The sequence below is a fragment of the Salvelinus fontinalis genome, unplaced genomic scaffold, assembly GCF_029448725.1.
Source record: "Salvelinus fontinalis isolate EN_2023a unplaced genomic scaffold, ASM2944872v1 scaffold_0005, whole genome shotgun sequence".
NCBI lineage: Eukaryota > Metazoa > Chordata > Actinopteri > Salmoniformes > Salmonidae > Salvelinus > Salvelinus fontinalis.
Window position 1 is genome coordinate 950,270 of NW_026600214.1, and position 14,080 is coordinate 964,349.

General features: G+C 43.8%; 1 protein-coding gene across 1 annotated transcript in view; it reads right to left on the bottom strand.

Moving 5' to 3' along the window:
* The window catches only part of LOC129841974 (ankyrin-2-like), a 256,273-nt gene that overhangs the window by 4,385 nt on the left and 237,808 nt on the right, over positions 1-14,080 (bottom strand). Inside the window, exons 46-49 of the mRNA XM_055910338.1 lie at positions 9,237-11,660; positions 3,430-3,513; positions 1,342-1,485; positions 247-426 (exon numbers count right to left, since the gene is read on the bottom strand). Of these exons, the coding sequence (XP_055766313.1) occupies positions 247-426; positions 1,342-1,485; positions 3,430-3,513; positions 9,237-11,660 (2,832 nt within the window). The remainder of the gene's footprint in view (positions 1-246; positions 427-1,341; positions 1,486-3,429; positions 3,514-9,236; positions 11,661-14,080) is intronic.

The following is a 14,080-nucleotide window of genomic DNA, read 5'->3' on the forward strand; positions in this document are numbered from 1 at the left end:
TGAGAGAGATGGAGGAGAGATGGAGGAGAGATGGAGGGGAGATGGAGGGGAGATGGAGGGAGAGATGGAGGGGGAGATGGAGGGGAGAGATGGAGGTAGAGATGGAGGGAGAGATGGAGGGGAGAGATGGAGGGAAAAATGGAGGGGAGAGATGGAGGGGAGAGATTGAGGGAAAAATGGAGGGGAGAGATGGAGGTAGAGATGGAGGGAGAGATGGCTATTCTGATTGGCTGGTTGGAGGCTGACCTGTGTGAAGTCGTCCCGGGCCGTTGGGAGGTCAGAGGTCAGGGTGGGGTCACCGTGCTGCGTCTCGGTCCAATCCCCCTCCACCACCACCGTGTTCCGCTCCACACGGCTGACCTCGCGACCTTCATCTGAGTCCTCCTCACCCCACACTGAGTCAGAGTCACGCTCAGAAAACGTCACCTAGACAGGAAGGAAAGATTGCAATAACATAAAATACAACATGTAATTGTTGTTGTTGGTTAAGTCCCACTGGGGCAGCACATCATTAAAATGTATGAACACACACACACACACACACACACACACACACACACACACACACACACACACACACACACACACACACACACACACACACACACACACACACACACACACACACACACACACACACACACACACTACCGTAAGTGTCTGTTAAACAGAATATATTATTACTTTGAAAAGATACATCAGGTATAGTCTGTTTTGAACAATTCAAACACACCAGGGGTTTTCACTGTCTTTCTACTGTTGTTTTATTTCTTTACTTACCTATTGTTCACCTAATACCTTATTTACACTATTGGTTAGAGCCTATAAGTAAGCATTTCACTGCAAGGTCTACAACACCTGTTGTATTCAGCGCACGTGACAAATAAACTTTGATTTGATTTGGGCACAATTCTACTTCAATTCCAGTCTGTTCAGAAAGGAAAACTAATTCCCACATTGTCCTCATTGAAAAGCATTGAAAAGAACAGGAAATGGAAATGGAATTACAGTGTACTTCCTGTATTGCGTGGAATGGCGAACATCCATAAAGATAAGTAGAGTTCAGATATGACGTCATTGTTTTAGTACTGTCCAATTCCTTTTGAAACTACGGTGCGCGATATGGTTCAATGTGCCAATAAAGCAGTACGATCGTTTTATTCCCCTTCACATTTCCAGCATGTTGAAACTAAAAGTGGGATCATGTTGTTGCTTACACAGGAAAAGAGAATCAACACAGAGAACTGTAGCTGTAATAAATGGGGGCTGTCATCTTTATCCACCTCCGCTATTGATCTGGTATTGACCCCGACCCTGCCAAACACATATACACACCCTCACCTCTGAGAGATCTCTGTGGCTCCTCAGCGCGGTCCTCTCGACCACTCTGGAGTATCCGTCTCCCTCCTCCGCAGGGGGGGCACCCCCCTCCTCCCTCTGCGACCCCTCACTCGACATCACCTGGCGGTTCACCTTACGAGTAGTCTGGATGGAGAGGGCAGAGGGCAAAGGTCACAGAACAGGTTAGGGTAAGTCACACACACACACATACAGTGGGGCAAAAAAGTATTTAGTCAGCCACCAATTGTGCAAGTTCTCCCACTTAAAAAGATGAGAGAGGCCTGTAATTTTCATCATAGGTACACTTCAACTATGACAGAGAAAATGAGAAAAAAAATCCAGAAAATCACATTGTAGGATTTTTAATGAATTTATTTGCAAATTATGGTGGAAAATAAGTATTTGCTCAATTACAAAAGTTTATCTCAATACTTTGTTATATACCCTTTGTTGGCAATGACAGAGGTCAAACGTTTTCTGTAAGTCTTCACAAGGTTTTCACACACTGTTGCTGGTATTTTGGCAGCTTGCAGATCTCCTCTAGAGCAGTGATGTTTTGGGGCTGTTGCTGGGCAACATGGACTTTCAACTCCCTCCAAAGATTTTCTATGGGGTTGAGATCTGGAGACTGGCTAGGCCACACCAGGGCCTTGAAATGACAGGTGTGTGATCAGGGGTGTGATCAGGTGTGTGTGATCAGGTGTGTGTGATCAGGTGTGTGGGATCAGGTGTGTGTGATCAGGTGTGTAACACTTTGGGTCCACAGAACCAGCGGTGGAAAAAGTCCCCTATTTTCATACTTGAATAAAAGTAAAAATACCCTAATAGAAAATGACTCAAGTAAAAGTGAAAGTCACCCAGTAAAATACTACTTGAGTAAAAGTCTAAAAGTTTTTGGTTTTAATAATACTTAGGTATCAAAAGTCATTTCAAATTCCTTATATTAAGCAAACCATAATAATCTTTTTTTTTTTTAATTTACGGATAGCCAGGGGCGTACTCCAACACTCAGACATCATTTTCAAACTAAGCATGTTTGTTTAGAGAGTCCTTCAGATCAGAGGCAGTAGGGAGGACCAGGGATGTTCTCTGTTTAGTGAGTCCGTCAGATCAGAGGCAGTAGGGATGACCAGGGATGTTCTCTGTTTAGTGAGTCCTCCAGATCAGAGGCAGTAGGGATGACCAGGAATGTTCTCTGTTTAGTGAGACCACCAGATCAGAGGCAGTAGGGAGGACCAGGATGTTCTCTGTTTAGTGAGTCCTCCAGATCAGAGGCAGTAGGGATGACCAGGATGTTCTCTGTTTAGTGAGACCACCAGATCAGAGGCAGTAGGGATGACCAGGGATGTTCTCTGTTTAGTGAGTCCTCCAGATCAGAGGCAGTAGGGATGACCAGGGATGTTCTCTGTTTAGTGAGACCACCAGATCAGAGGCAGTAGGGAGGACCAGGATGTTCTCTGTTTAGTGAGTCCTCCAGATCAGAGGCAGTAGAGATGACCAGGATGTTCTCTGTTTAGTGAGACCACCAGATCAGAGGCAGTAGGGATGACCAGGGATGTTCTCTGTTTAGTGAGTCCTCCAGATCAGAGGCAGTAGGGACGACCAGGGATGTTCTCTGTTTAGTGAGACCTCTAGATCAGAGGCAGTAGGGATGACCAGGGATGTTCTCTGTTTAGTGAGTCCTCCAGATCAGAGGCAGTAGGGATGACCAGGGATGTTCTCTGTTTAGAGAGTCCGTCAGATCAGAGGCAGTAGGGATGACCAGGGATGTTCTCTGTTTAGTGTGTGAATAGGACCATTGTTCTGTCCTACTAAGCATTCAAAATGTATTGACTACTTTTGGGTGTCACGGAAAATGGATGGAGTTAAAATTACATTATTTTTGTTAGGAATGTAGTGAAGTAAAAGTTGTCAAAAATATAAATAGTAAAGTAAAGTACAGATACCGCAAAAAACTACTTAAATAGTACTTTCAAATATTTTTTCTTGAGTACTTTACACCACTGCCCAGGAATAGGATTGGGAAACACTGATATAATGAATGAATGACAGGAACCGAACTTTGTCTTAATTTCCACGTATGCTTACCTTTCTGACCACCGTGTGTCCATGTTGATCTGTGTACTGCTCCTCTGTCACAGTCTGGGGAGGGATGTCTGGCATCTCATCCTGCTATAGAGGGAGACAGACACACAGTCAGCACTGAGGCCTGTCATTACACTGATTCACCACAGGGGGCACTGGGGCCTGTTATTACACTGATTCACCACAGGGGCGCTGAGGCCTGTTATTACACTGATTCACCACAGGGGCGCTGAGGCCTGTTATTACACTGATTCACCACAGGGGGCACTGAGGCCTGTGTTTACACTGATTCACCACAGGGGGCACTGAGGCCTGTTATTACACTGATTCACCACAGTCAGCACTGAGGCCTGTTATTACACTGATTCACCACAGTCAGCACTGAGGCCTGTCATTACACTGATTCACCACAGGGGGCGCTGAGGCCTGTTATTACACTGATTCACCACAGTCAGCACTGATGCCTGTTATTACTCTGATTCACCACAGTCAGCACTGAGGCCTGTTATTACACTGATTCACCACGGGGGGCGCTGAGGCCTGTTATTACACTGATTCACCACGGGGGGCGCTGAGGCCTGTTATTACACTGATTCACCACAGTCAGCACTGTTCCCTATATAGTGTATATGACACCAATAGATGTCTCCTATAGGCCCTAGTCTAAAGTAGTACACTACATAGGGTATAGGGTTCCATTTGGGACCCACAGGAGACTGCACGGGTCGCATTCATGAGGAAACACAACAGGAAAACATTTTTAAATGTTTTGCAACGGAAAATGAAAATTAGTGGGTTTTTCAACACAGCATCCCAACACAGCAACCCAACACAGTATGCCAACACAGCATCCCAACACAGCATCCCAACACAGCATCCCAACACAGCATCCCAACACAGCATCTCAACACAGCATCCCAACACAGCATCCCAACACAGCAAAAACGAAACAAAGAGATTGTTACAACACGCGTGAAAAGTTAAATATACACAGAATACACACATCACTGGGTCAGATATGATAATGCTGTCGGGTCAGTACGGAATACACACATCACTGGGTCAGATATGATAATGCTGTTGGGTCAGTACAGAATACACACATCACTAGGTCAGATATGATAATGCTGTCGGGTCAGTACAGAATACACACATCACTGGGTCAGATATGATAATGCTGTCGGGTCGGTACAGAATACACACATCACTGGGTCAGATATGATAATGCTGTCGGTCGGGACAGAATACACACATCACTGGGTCAGATATGATAATGCTGTCCGTCGGTACAGAATACACACATCACTGGGTCAGATATGATAATGATGTCGGTCGGTACAGAATACACACATCACTGGGTCAGATATGATAATGCTGTCGGGTCAGTACGGAATACACACATCACTGGGTCAGATATGATAATGCTGTCGGTCGGTACAGAATACACACATCACTGGGTCAGATATGATAATGCTGTCGGTCGGTACAGAATACACACATCACTGGGTCAGATATGATAATGATGTCGGTCGGTACAGAATACACACATCACTGGGTCAGATATGATAATGCTGTCGGTCGGTACAGAATACACACATCACTGGGTCAGATATGATAATGCTGTCGGGTCAGTACAGAATACACACATCACTGGGTCAGATATGATAATGCTGTCGGTCGGTACAGAATACACACATCACTGGGTCAGATATGATAATGCTGTCGATCAGTACAGAATACACACATCACTGGGTCAGATATGATAATGCTGTCGGGTCAGTACGGAATACACACATCACTGGGTCAGATATGATAATGCTGTCGGGTCAGTACAGAATACACACATCACTGGGTCAGATATGATAATGCTGTCGATCAGTACAGAATACACACATCACTGGGTCAGATATGATAATGCTGTCGGTCAGTACAGAATACACACATCACTGGGTCAGATATGATAATGCTGTCGGGTCAGTACGGAATACACACATCACTGGGTCAGATATGATAATGCTGTCGGTCGGTACAGAATACACACATCACTGGGTCAGATATGATAATGCTGTTGGGTCAGTACGGAATACACACATCACTGGGTCAGATATGATAATGCTGTCGGTCGGTACAGAATACACACATCACTGGGTCAGATATGATAATGCTGTCGGTCAGTACAGAATACACACATCACTGGGTCAGATATGATAATGCTGTCGGTCGGTACAGAATACACACATCACTGGGTCAGATATGATAATGCTGTCGGGTCAGTACAGAATACACACATCACTGGGTCAGATATGATAATGCTGTCGGTCAGTACAGAATACACACATCACTGGGTCAGATATGATAATGCTGTCGGTCGGTACAGAATACACACATCACTGGGTCAGATATGATAATGCTGTTGGGTCAGTACAGAATACACACATCACTGGGTCAGATATGATAATGCTGTCGGTCGGTACAGAATACACACATTGCAAACTGGACAAACAACCACTGGATCAGACATCCCATTCATCACACGAAAGAGAGGAAATCCCATCATGCTGTTTGTTTTAAACAATCACCATCCGCAAAATAAGTTTCGAACTTTCTCCTCAAGCCACAGAGACTCTGGGGTCCACATGTTGAAGCACCAAGTAAAACCACACGTCCCCCCAGGGAGGCCTTCCTCTACATGCCTACATGCTGAAGCACCAAGCCAGACCACACATCCCCCCAGGGAGAGCTTCCTCTCTGTGGGGAAGGTACCTGGATGATAACCCTCCTCCGTACTACTCTGGGGGTCAGAAACTCCTCCTCATCAGAAGTCATCTCACCCACCTCCACAGCTACCTCCTGGTTTCGGGGCGGCACAGGTGCATTGTGGGTCATGACATACCATTGGATGGGTCTAAAATGGCTTCCTGTTCCCTATATAGTGCAATACTTTTGAGGTCCCTATTTTCTATGTCCTTTTGGGCCTCGGTCATAAGCGGTGCACTATATGGGGAATAAGGTGCTCTTTGGGATGCCGACATTTTGTTTTGTTGGTGAGCAAAGCAAGAGGGAAGTGTTGATGATGTCATGCTGTGTCTTCCTTTAGTTTCCTTATTTGAATGAAGTGGTTGAAGGAAGCTTTGATTGTGTTTTTTTTTTTTTTTTTGTGGGGGGGGTTGTTTTCAAATCTACAAAGTACAACAAACCGTGCTGAAACTGGGAGCTTCACACCACTCCATATCATGCAAAGCAACATAGTGTAGAAAATTTGTTTTTGATTGGCTAAAGAGCAACAGAATGTGGTTTTGGTCTATTCTCAGTAAAGCACACAGCTGACAAAATATGAGGAAAGCATCAAGATGAGTGAAGCAGATGGAAAGACAACCAGAACCGTAAGGATATATAAATAGATAAAGATCGTAGAACACTCTCTATATAAATAAATAAATACCGTAGAACACTCTCTATATAAATAAATAAAGACAGTAGAACACTCTCTATATAAATAAATAAAGACCGTAGAACACTTTCTATATAAATAAATAACGACCGTAGAACACTCTCTATATAAATAAATAAAGACCGTAGAACACTCTCTATATAAATAAATAAAGACCGTAGAACACTCTCTATATAAATAAATAAAGACAGTAGAACACTCTCTATATAAATAAATAAAGACAGTAGAACACTCTCTATATAAATAGATAAAATAAATAAAGAACGTAGAACACTCTCTATATATAAATAAATAAAATAAATAAAGACCGTAGAACACTTTCTATATAAATAAATAAAGACCGTAGAACACTCTCTATATCAATAAAAGACCGTAGAACACTCTCTATATAAATAAATAAAGACAGTAGAACACTCTCTATATAAATAAATAAAGACCGTAGAACACTTTCTATATCAATAAATAAAGCCCGTAGAACACTCTCTATATAAATAAATAAAGACCATAGAACACTCTCTATATAAATAAATAAAGACCGTAGAACACTCTCTATATAAATAAAAGACCGTAGAACACTCTCTATATAAATAAATAAAGACAGTAGAACACTCTCTATATAAATAGATAAAGACCGTAGAACACTCTCTATAAATATATAAAGACCGTAGAACACTCTCTATATAAATAAATAAAGACCGTAGAACACTCTCTATATAAATAGATAAAGACCGTAGAACACTCTCTATATAAATACTTAAAGACCGTAGAACACTCTCTATATAAATAAATAAAGACCGTAGAACACTCTCTATATAAATATATAAAGACCGTAGAACACTCTCTATATAAATAAATAAAGACCGTAGAACACTCTCTATATAAATAGATAAAGACAGTAGATTACTCTCTATATAAATAGATAAAGACAGTAGAACATTCTCTATATAAATAAATAAAGACCGTAGAACACTCTATATGAATAAATAAAATAAATAAAGACTATAGAACACTCTATATAAATAGATAAGGACCGTAGAACACTCTCTATATAAATAAATAAAGACCGTAGAACACTCTATATAAATAAATAAAATAAATAAAGACTATAGAACACTCTATATAAATAGATAAAGACAGTAGAACACTCTCTATATAAGCTCCCAGTCATTTATTGGGTAAACCCACCGCCGTGTGGGCATCACTGTGCCTTCTTCAGGGCAACAAGAACAACACAATGTAACTGTCACATCTACTCTCACTCTCCGACGCTCGACATCGCCGGTCTACTTACCACCAGTCCTGACAACCCATTATTACGCACACCTAGCAACCCTCATTACGCACACCTGGCAACCCTCATTACGCACACCTGGCAACCCTCATTACGCACACCTGGCAACCCTCATTACGCACACCTGGCAACCCTCATTACGCACACCTGCACCCCTTCATGAGGAAAACCTGGACTCCATCACTACCCTGATTACTCCCCCTTTATCCAGCACTCCCTAGCATCACTCTTCAGGCAGTATTGGTTCTGTTTCCTTGTCAGATGTTTCTCTTGTTTTGTATCGTTATAGGGGGTTAGAGCAGGAGATAAGGGTTAGAGCAGGAGATACGGGTTAGAGCAGGAGATAGGGGGTTAGAGCAGGAGATAAGGGGTTAGAGCAGGAGATAAGGGGTTAGAGCAGGAGATAGGGGGTTAGAGCAGGAGATAAGGTTAGAGCGGGAGATAGGGGGTTAGAGGAGGAGACAGGGATAGAGCAGGAGATAGGGTTAGAGCAGGAGCTAGGGGGTTAGAGCAGGATATAGGGTTAGAGCAGGGTATAGGGTTAGAGCAGGAGATAAGGGGTTAGAGCAGGAGATAAGGGGTTAGAGCAGGAGATAGGGGGTTAGAGCAGGAGATAGGGGGTTAGAGGAGGAGATAGGGGGTTAGAGGAGGAGATAGGGGGTTAGAGGAGGAGACAGGGTTAGAGCAGGAGATAGGGTCAGAGCAGGAGAAAAGGGTTAGAGCAGGAGATAGGGGGTTAGAGGAGGAGACAGGGTTAGAGGAGGAGACAGGGTTAGAGCAGGAGATAGGGGGTTAGAGCAGGAGATAAGGTTAGAGCAGGAGATAGGGGGTTAGAGGAGGAGACAGGGTTAGAGCAGGAGATAAGGGGTTAGAGCAGTAGATAAGGTTAGAGCAGGAGATAGGGGGTTAGAGCAGGATATAGGGGGTTAGAGCAGGAGATAAGGTTAGAGCAGGAGATAAGGTTAGAGCAGGAGCTAGGGGGTTAGAGGAGGAGACAGGGTTAGAGCAGGAGATAGGGTCAGGAGATGGGTAAGAATGGCGGGAGGATTTTCTCAACAGTCATCTCACCCTGTCCAGGGAGTCATCATCATCTGCTGCTCTGAGAGGAGGAAGCTCCTGAGGAGCCTGGTAAAAGGCTGAGTCGTCTCTGTGTGTGCCGGGAGATTGGGTCAGCTCTTCGCTCTCTTCCTTGATGTCATCATAAGGTGCGTCTTCATAATCCTCACTCCCTGAGGACAGCAGGACTCCACGCTCGTGTTTGCGCACTGCGGAGCAAACAGGAAGCGCCGTCGGCTTCTGGTACTTTCTCCCTAGGGCTCCTGAATGGGATGCTTGTCCTTGGGTTCGGCCGACCCCTGACCTTTCCCTCTTCTTCGGTTCACCATGTTTCGTCTCGGAGAAGTCTGAGACACCCTGTTTGCAGTCAAAGTAAGTCTCCGGGTCAGAGTCTTCGTATAAGTGCATGGTGGTGCTGCCTCGTATGGCTTCTGCGTAGGCCGGAGGCGTGGGTTTGTGGATATAGGAGGATGCCTCAGCATACTCAGGAGGGAGGCTGAACTCCATGAAGAACTCTTCATCATGGGCTGATGCTGTAACCTCTGGAACGGGTTGGGCTGATACCATCTCTGCCCTGGGTTCTACTGGAACAGGCTGGGCTGACACCATCTCTGCCATGGGATCTACTGGACCGAGCTGGGAGACATGGGACTTTACCTCAAGAGGGGTGACTGGAGGACTGAATCCTTCCTCTACGGGGGTGACTGGATTCTCTGATGGTTGCTCACTGGTATTTGGCTTGAGCTCTTCAGAGAGCATGTTGAGGTACCTAGGACTCTGGTAAGGGATCAACTCCTCGAAGCTGAAGTGCCTGGAGACGGTGACGGTCTCTGGAGTCTGTGGGGTCACGTCAGAGAGCGACTGGGGCGACTGCTCATCGTATTCAATGGTTTCAGGGGGAGTGCTATCCCTTAAATGTGACCTGGAGGCAGTGACGGTCTCTGGAGTCTGTGGAGTCATGTCAGAGAGCGACTGGAGCGACTGCTCATCGTATTCAAGGGTTCCAGGGGGAGTGCTATCCCTTAAATTTGACCTGGAGGCGGTGACGGTCTCTGGAGTCTGTGGGGTCACGTCAGAGCATGACTGGGGCGACTGCTCATCGTATTCAAGGGTTTTAGGGGGAGTGCTATCCCTTAAATGTGACCTGGAGGCGGTGACGGTCTCTGGAGTCTGTGGGGTCACGTCAGAGAGCGACTGGGGCGACTGCTCATCGTATTCAAGGGTTTCAGGGGGAGTGCTATCCCTTAAATGTGACACAACTTCTGGGGTAGTGCTCATGCATGTTTCATCTACCAATTGGCTGGGCTCAGTGGTTAATCCCCCAGATTTGCACAATACTTTGCTTTGTTCAATAGATGCCTTTTTGATTGCAGCTTGAATGCTTGATGTTCCTTTGGAGTTGTCATATTCTTCATCAACTGTCTCCAGGTCCCGCTGTGGGAGACAGATTCGATGTTCTTCTACAGTCGAAGGTTCGGTAAAAACAGCAGCATCATCATGTTCGAGTGACTGGAACTTTTGAGATGGAACAATTGATTCTGATGACAGTTCTAGAACCTTATGGCATGGTTCTGGAGATTCCGGTGTTCCGACGGATTTGGTAGCAGCAGTGGGGCTAACCAAAGACATGGAACCAGTGAGATCTGATTGTTCTGCTCTGTGTGTTTGCAGGTACTCCAAGTGGCTCAACTGAACGGGATCAGCTGTAACTTGGCTAGGCTCTGGGAAGGTCTTGATTAGATCTGCGGTCACCCCAAATACCTCCGGATCAGTTTCATAGGACAGGGAGAGATCGGTCGGCACTGAGACCACTACACTTATTTCAGCTGGCTCCCCTGTGATCTGAATAGGGGATGAGGGACTGAGACTAGAGATCTCTTCCTCACCCCCAGTGGGATTTCCGTCTGATTCAGGCAAGAGTTCCTCAAACTCAACATAAGGTTGTAGATCTTCAAGATCCCCTTCGCTGGATTCTGAAAGAGGTGAGTCCAGTGGTTCCAGAGTTTCTGGTCGGAATTCCGGTTTGATTTCTTCAAATTCCGACAGCAGCTCATCAAGCTGGGCGGGTGCCCCTGACTCCAGGGGTGTTTGTAGATTGGTCGCTGACCATTGTGGTTCATCACCTTGGCTGTCTTCAGAGTTGTGGCTGAGAAGGTCTGGTAATAACGGACTGGTTTCTGAAGAAGCGGACTCCTTGTTCAGATTCAATGTTTTTTCCGGACTTTCTGGCGATACCCTCATCTTCTCAGTGGGCATTGTCATTTCAGGGGATAACGGACTGAATTCAAAGGCATTTGGAATCTGGAGATCTGGAGTCACAGATTGGGTTTCAGACATGAGTGTTTTGTTTGAGATAGGTCTATTAGTAGACGGTTGGTCCAACGCTAATACATGTATGGGTTCTGATAGATTCTCCATGGAGGATCCTGCTGAAACCTGGATGAGAATGATGGAATGGGAGGAAAAAATTATAAATGAGTTTGTGATGGAGGTAGGGTTGCAAAATTCCGGTAACTTTCCCCCCAAAATTCTCAGGTGTTCGAGAATCCCGGGTTGGAAGAATTCTAAGAATCATCCAAGAATCCTCCGACCAGGATTTCTGGAAAGCCTGGTAATTTTGGTAAAGTTACTGGAATTTATCAACCTCAATGATGAATGATTAATGTTGTTGAGGAAACTATAGTATGAAAAAAGGAACAATACATGTACATGCAGCAACAAGGTTCCATACATCACGACAATGTATTTCTAATGAACATTCCCAATGAATTAATGAAATTAACAAAAATTATGAGCCAAACCAGTAAACCTATAATTATTGTCACACTGTACATACATTATCTGCATGTACTCAGAAGTACTGTATTTCTAATAGCATAGAAGCAGTTCAGCAGTACTCATTTGATTAGGACACGACCTCGTTGACACATTTATCTCCTTATATCAAAATGCAATGGGTACATTTCTTATAGAAATTCTCCTAAAGCCTTCTCTCCAGGACAACATTATCTGAAATGCAGGAATACCACAGTAGGAAAGACACAGTCAAGCCAATCAACTGTCAGCCCTACTAAGCTCCAAGGCAAACAACTGTCAACTCTACTAAGTTCCAAGCCAATCAACTGTTAACCCGATTAAGCTCCAAGGCAATCAACTGTTAACCCTACTAAGCTCCAAAGCAATCAACTGTTACCCCTACTAAGCTCCAAGGCAATCAACTGTCAACCCGATTAAGCTCCAAGGCAATCAACTGTTAACCTGTTGGGGATGGGGGCGCTGTTTAGACTATTTATGCTAATGTGGCTAATTTTTTAAACGGCTTCCCACAAAATCCTTGATCGTACAATATGCATATTATTATTATTATTGGATAGAAAACAGTCTATAGTTTCTATAGGAGTTGAAATTTTGTCTCTAAGTGGAACAGAGCCCATTCTACAGCAATTTCCCTGACATGGAGTCAGATTTGAGAAATGTTGGCCACTCTTCTGAAGGCAGTTAAAAGGGCACTGTCGTTGCTATGACTATACGGACACTTCTTACGTCTTCCCCTGGATGCCTTTACGTGATGACGATTCCAACGGGGTCGATTGCACGTTCACAGGCCCTACAAATGAAAAAACCCTGAAGCTAGTCATTCTTTCCTTGGTGCGTAACGCGCGTGCTGGTCACCGACCCGCTCCTGTTCCAAGCGTTAGTTTAGCCTGTTATATTTCTCCGGTCATCTTTTCACTCGTTATAGGAGTTAAAAACATCATAAGGTAGTTAATTTAAAGCGTTTTATAGCAATTTATATCCGTTTAGTGCGATTTTGGGACATTTATTTTTGCAACGATGTGAAAAGTTGGGCACGCTTTTCAGTTCATCCCGAACGCAGTTGACATTTCCACATGGCAAGAGGACAGCTTTCCACCAAAAGACGATTTCTCCCAAGAAAGGATCCTTTGCCCAAGATACTGATGGAAGAACAGCTCAAGGTAGGACATTTTTATTATGATAAATCGTGTTTCTGTCGAAACATTTTAGTGGCTTAGAACGCCATGTTTTATGACGTAGCTTCGCTAGGCGCAAACTGTATTGAAAAGTAAGGATAAATTAAAAAATGTAATAACGCAATTGTATTAAGAATTAAATTGTCTATCAATCCCTGTCCACCCTATATTTTTTAGTCACGTTTATGAGTATTTATGTATAAGAGTAGATCACTGTCTAAGTGGCGCAAGGACATTTTCTTTACCAGCTTGTCTACATTTCACATTGTCTAACCATGATTTTGGTGGCTAAATATAAACATTTGCGATCAAACTCTATATGGAATGTGTAATATGATGTTACAGGAGTGTCATCGGAAGAATTCTGAGAAGGTTAGTGAAAAAATTAATATCTTTTGGCGATGTTGACTTTTATCGCTCACTTTGGCTAGAATCAATGCTGGGCTGCTAATTGCTATGTGCTAAGCTAATATAACGATTTATTGTGTTTTCGCTGTAAGACACTTAGAAAATCTGAAATATTGTCTGTATTCACAGGATCTGTGTCTTTCGATTCGTGTATGCTGTGTATTTTTACGAAATGTTTGATGATTAGTAGTTAGGTAAACACGTTGCTCATTGTAATTATTCTAGTCCATTTGTGATGGTGGGTGCAATTGTAAACTATGCCATCTACCTGAAATATGCACTTTTTTCTAACAAAACCTATCCCATACCATAAATATGTTATCAGACTGTCATCTAATGAGTTTTTTTGTTGGTTAGGGGCTATAAATATCTTAGTTTAGCCGAATTGGTGATGGCTACTGGTGTTGGTGGACAAATAAAAGATGGTGGATTATGCTAATGTGTTTTTAGGTAATA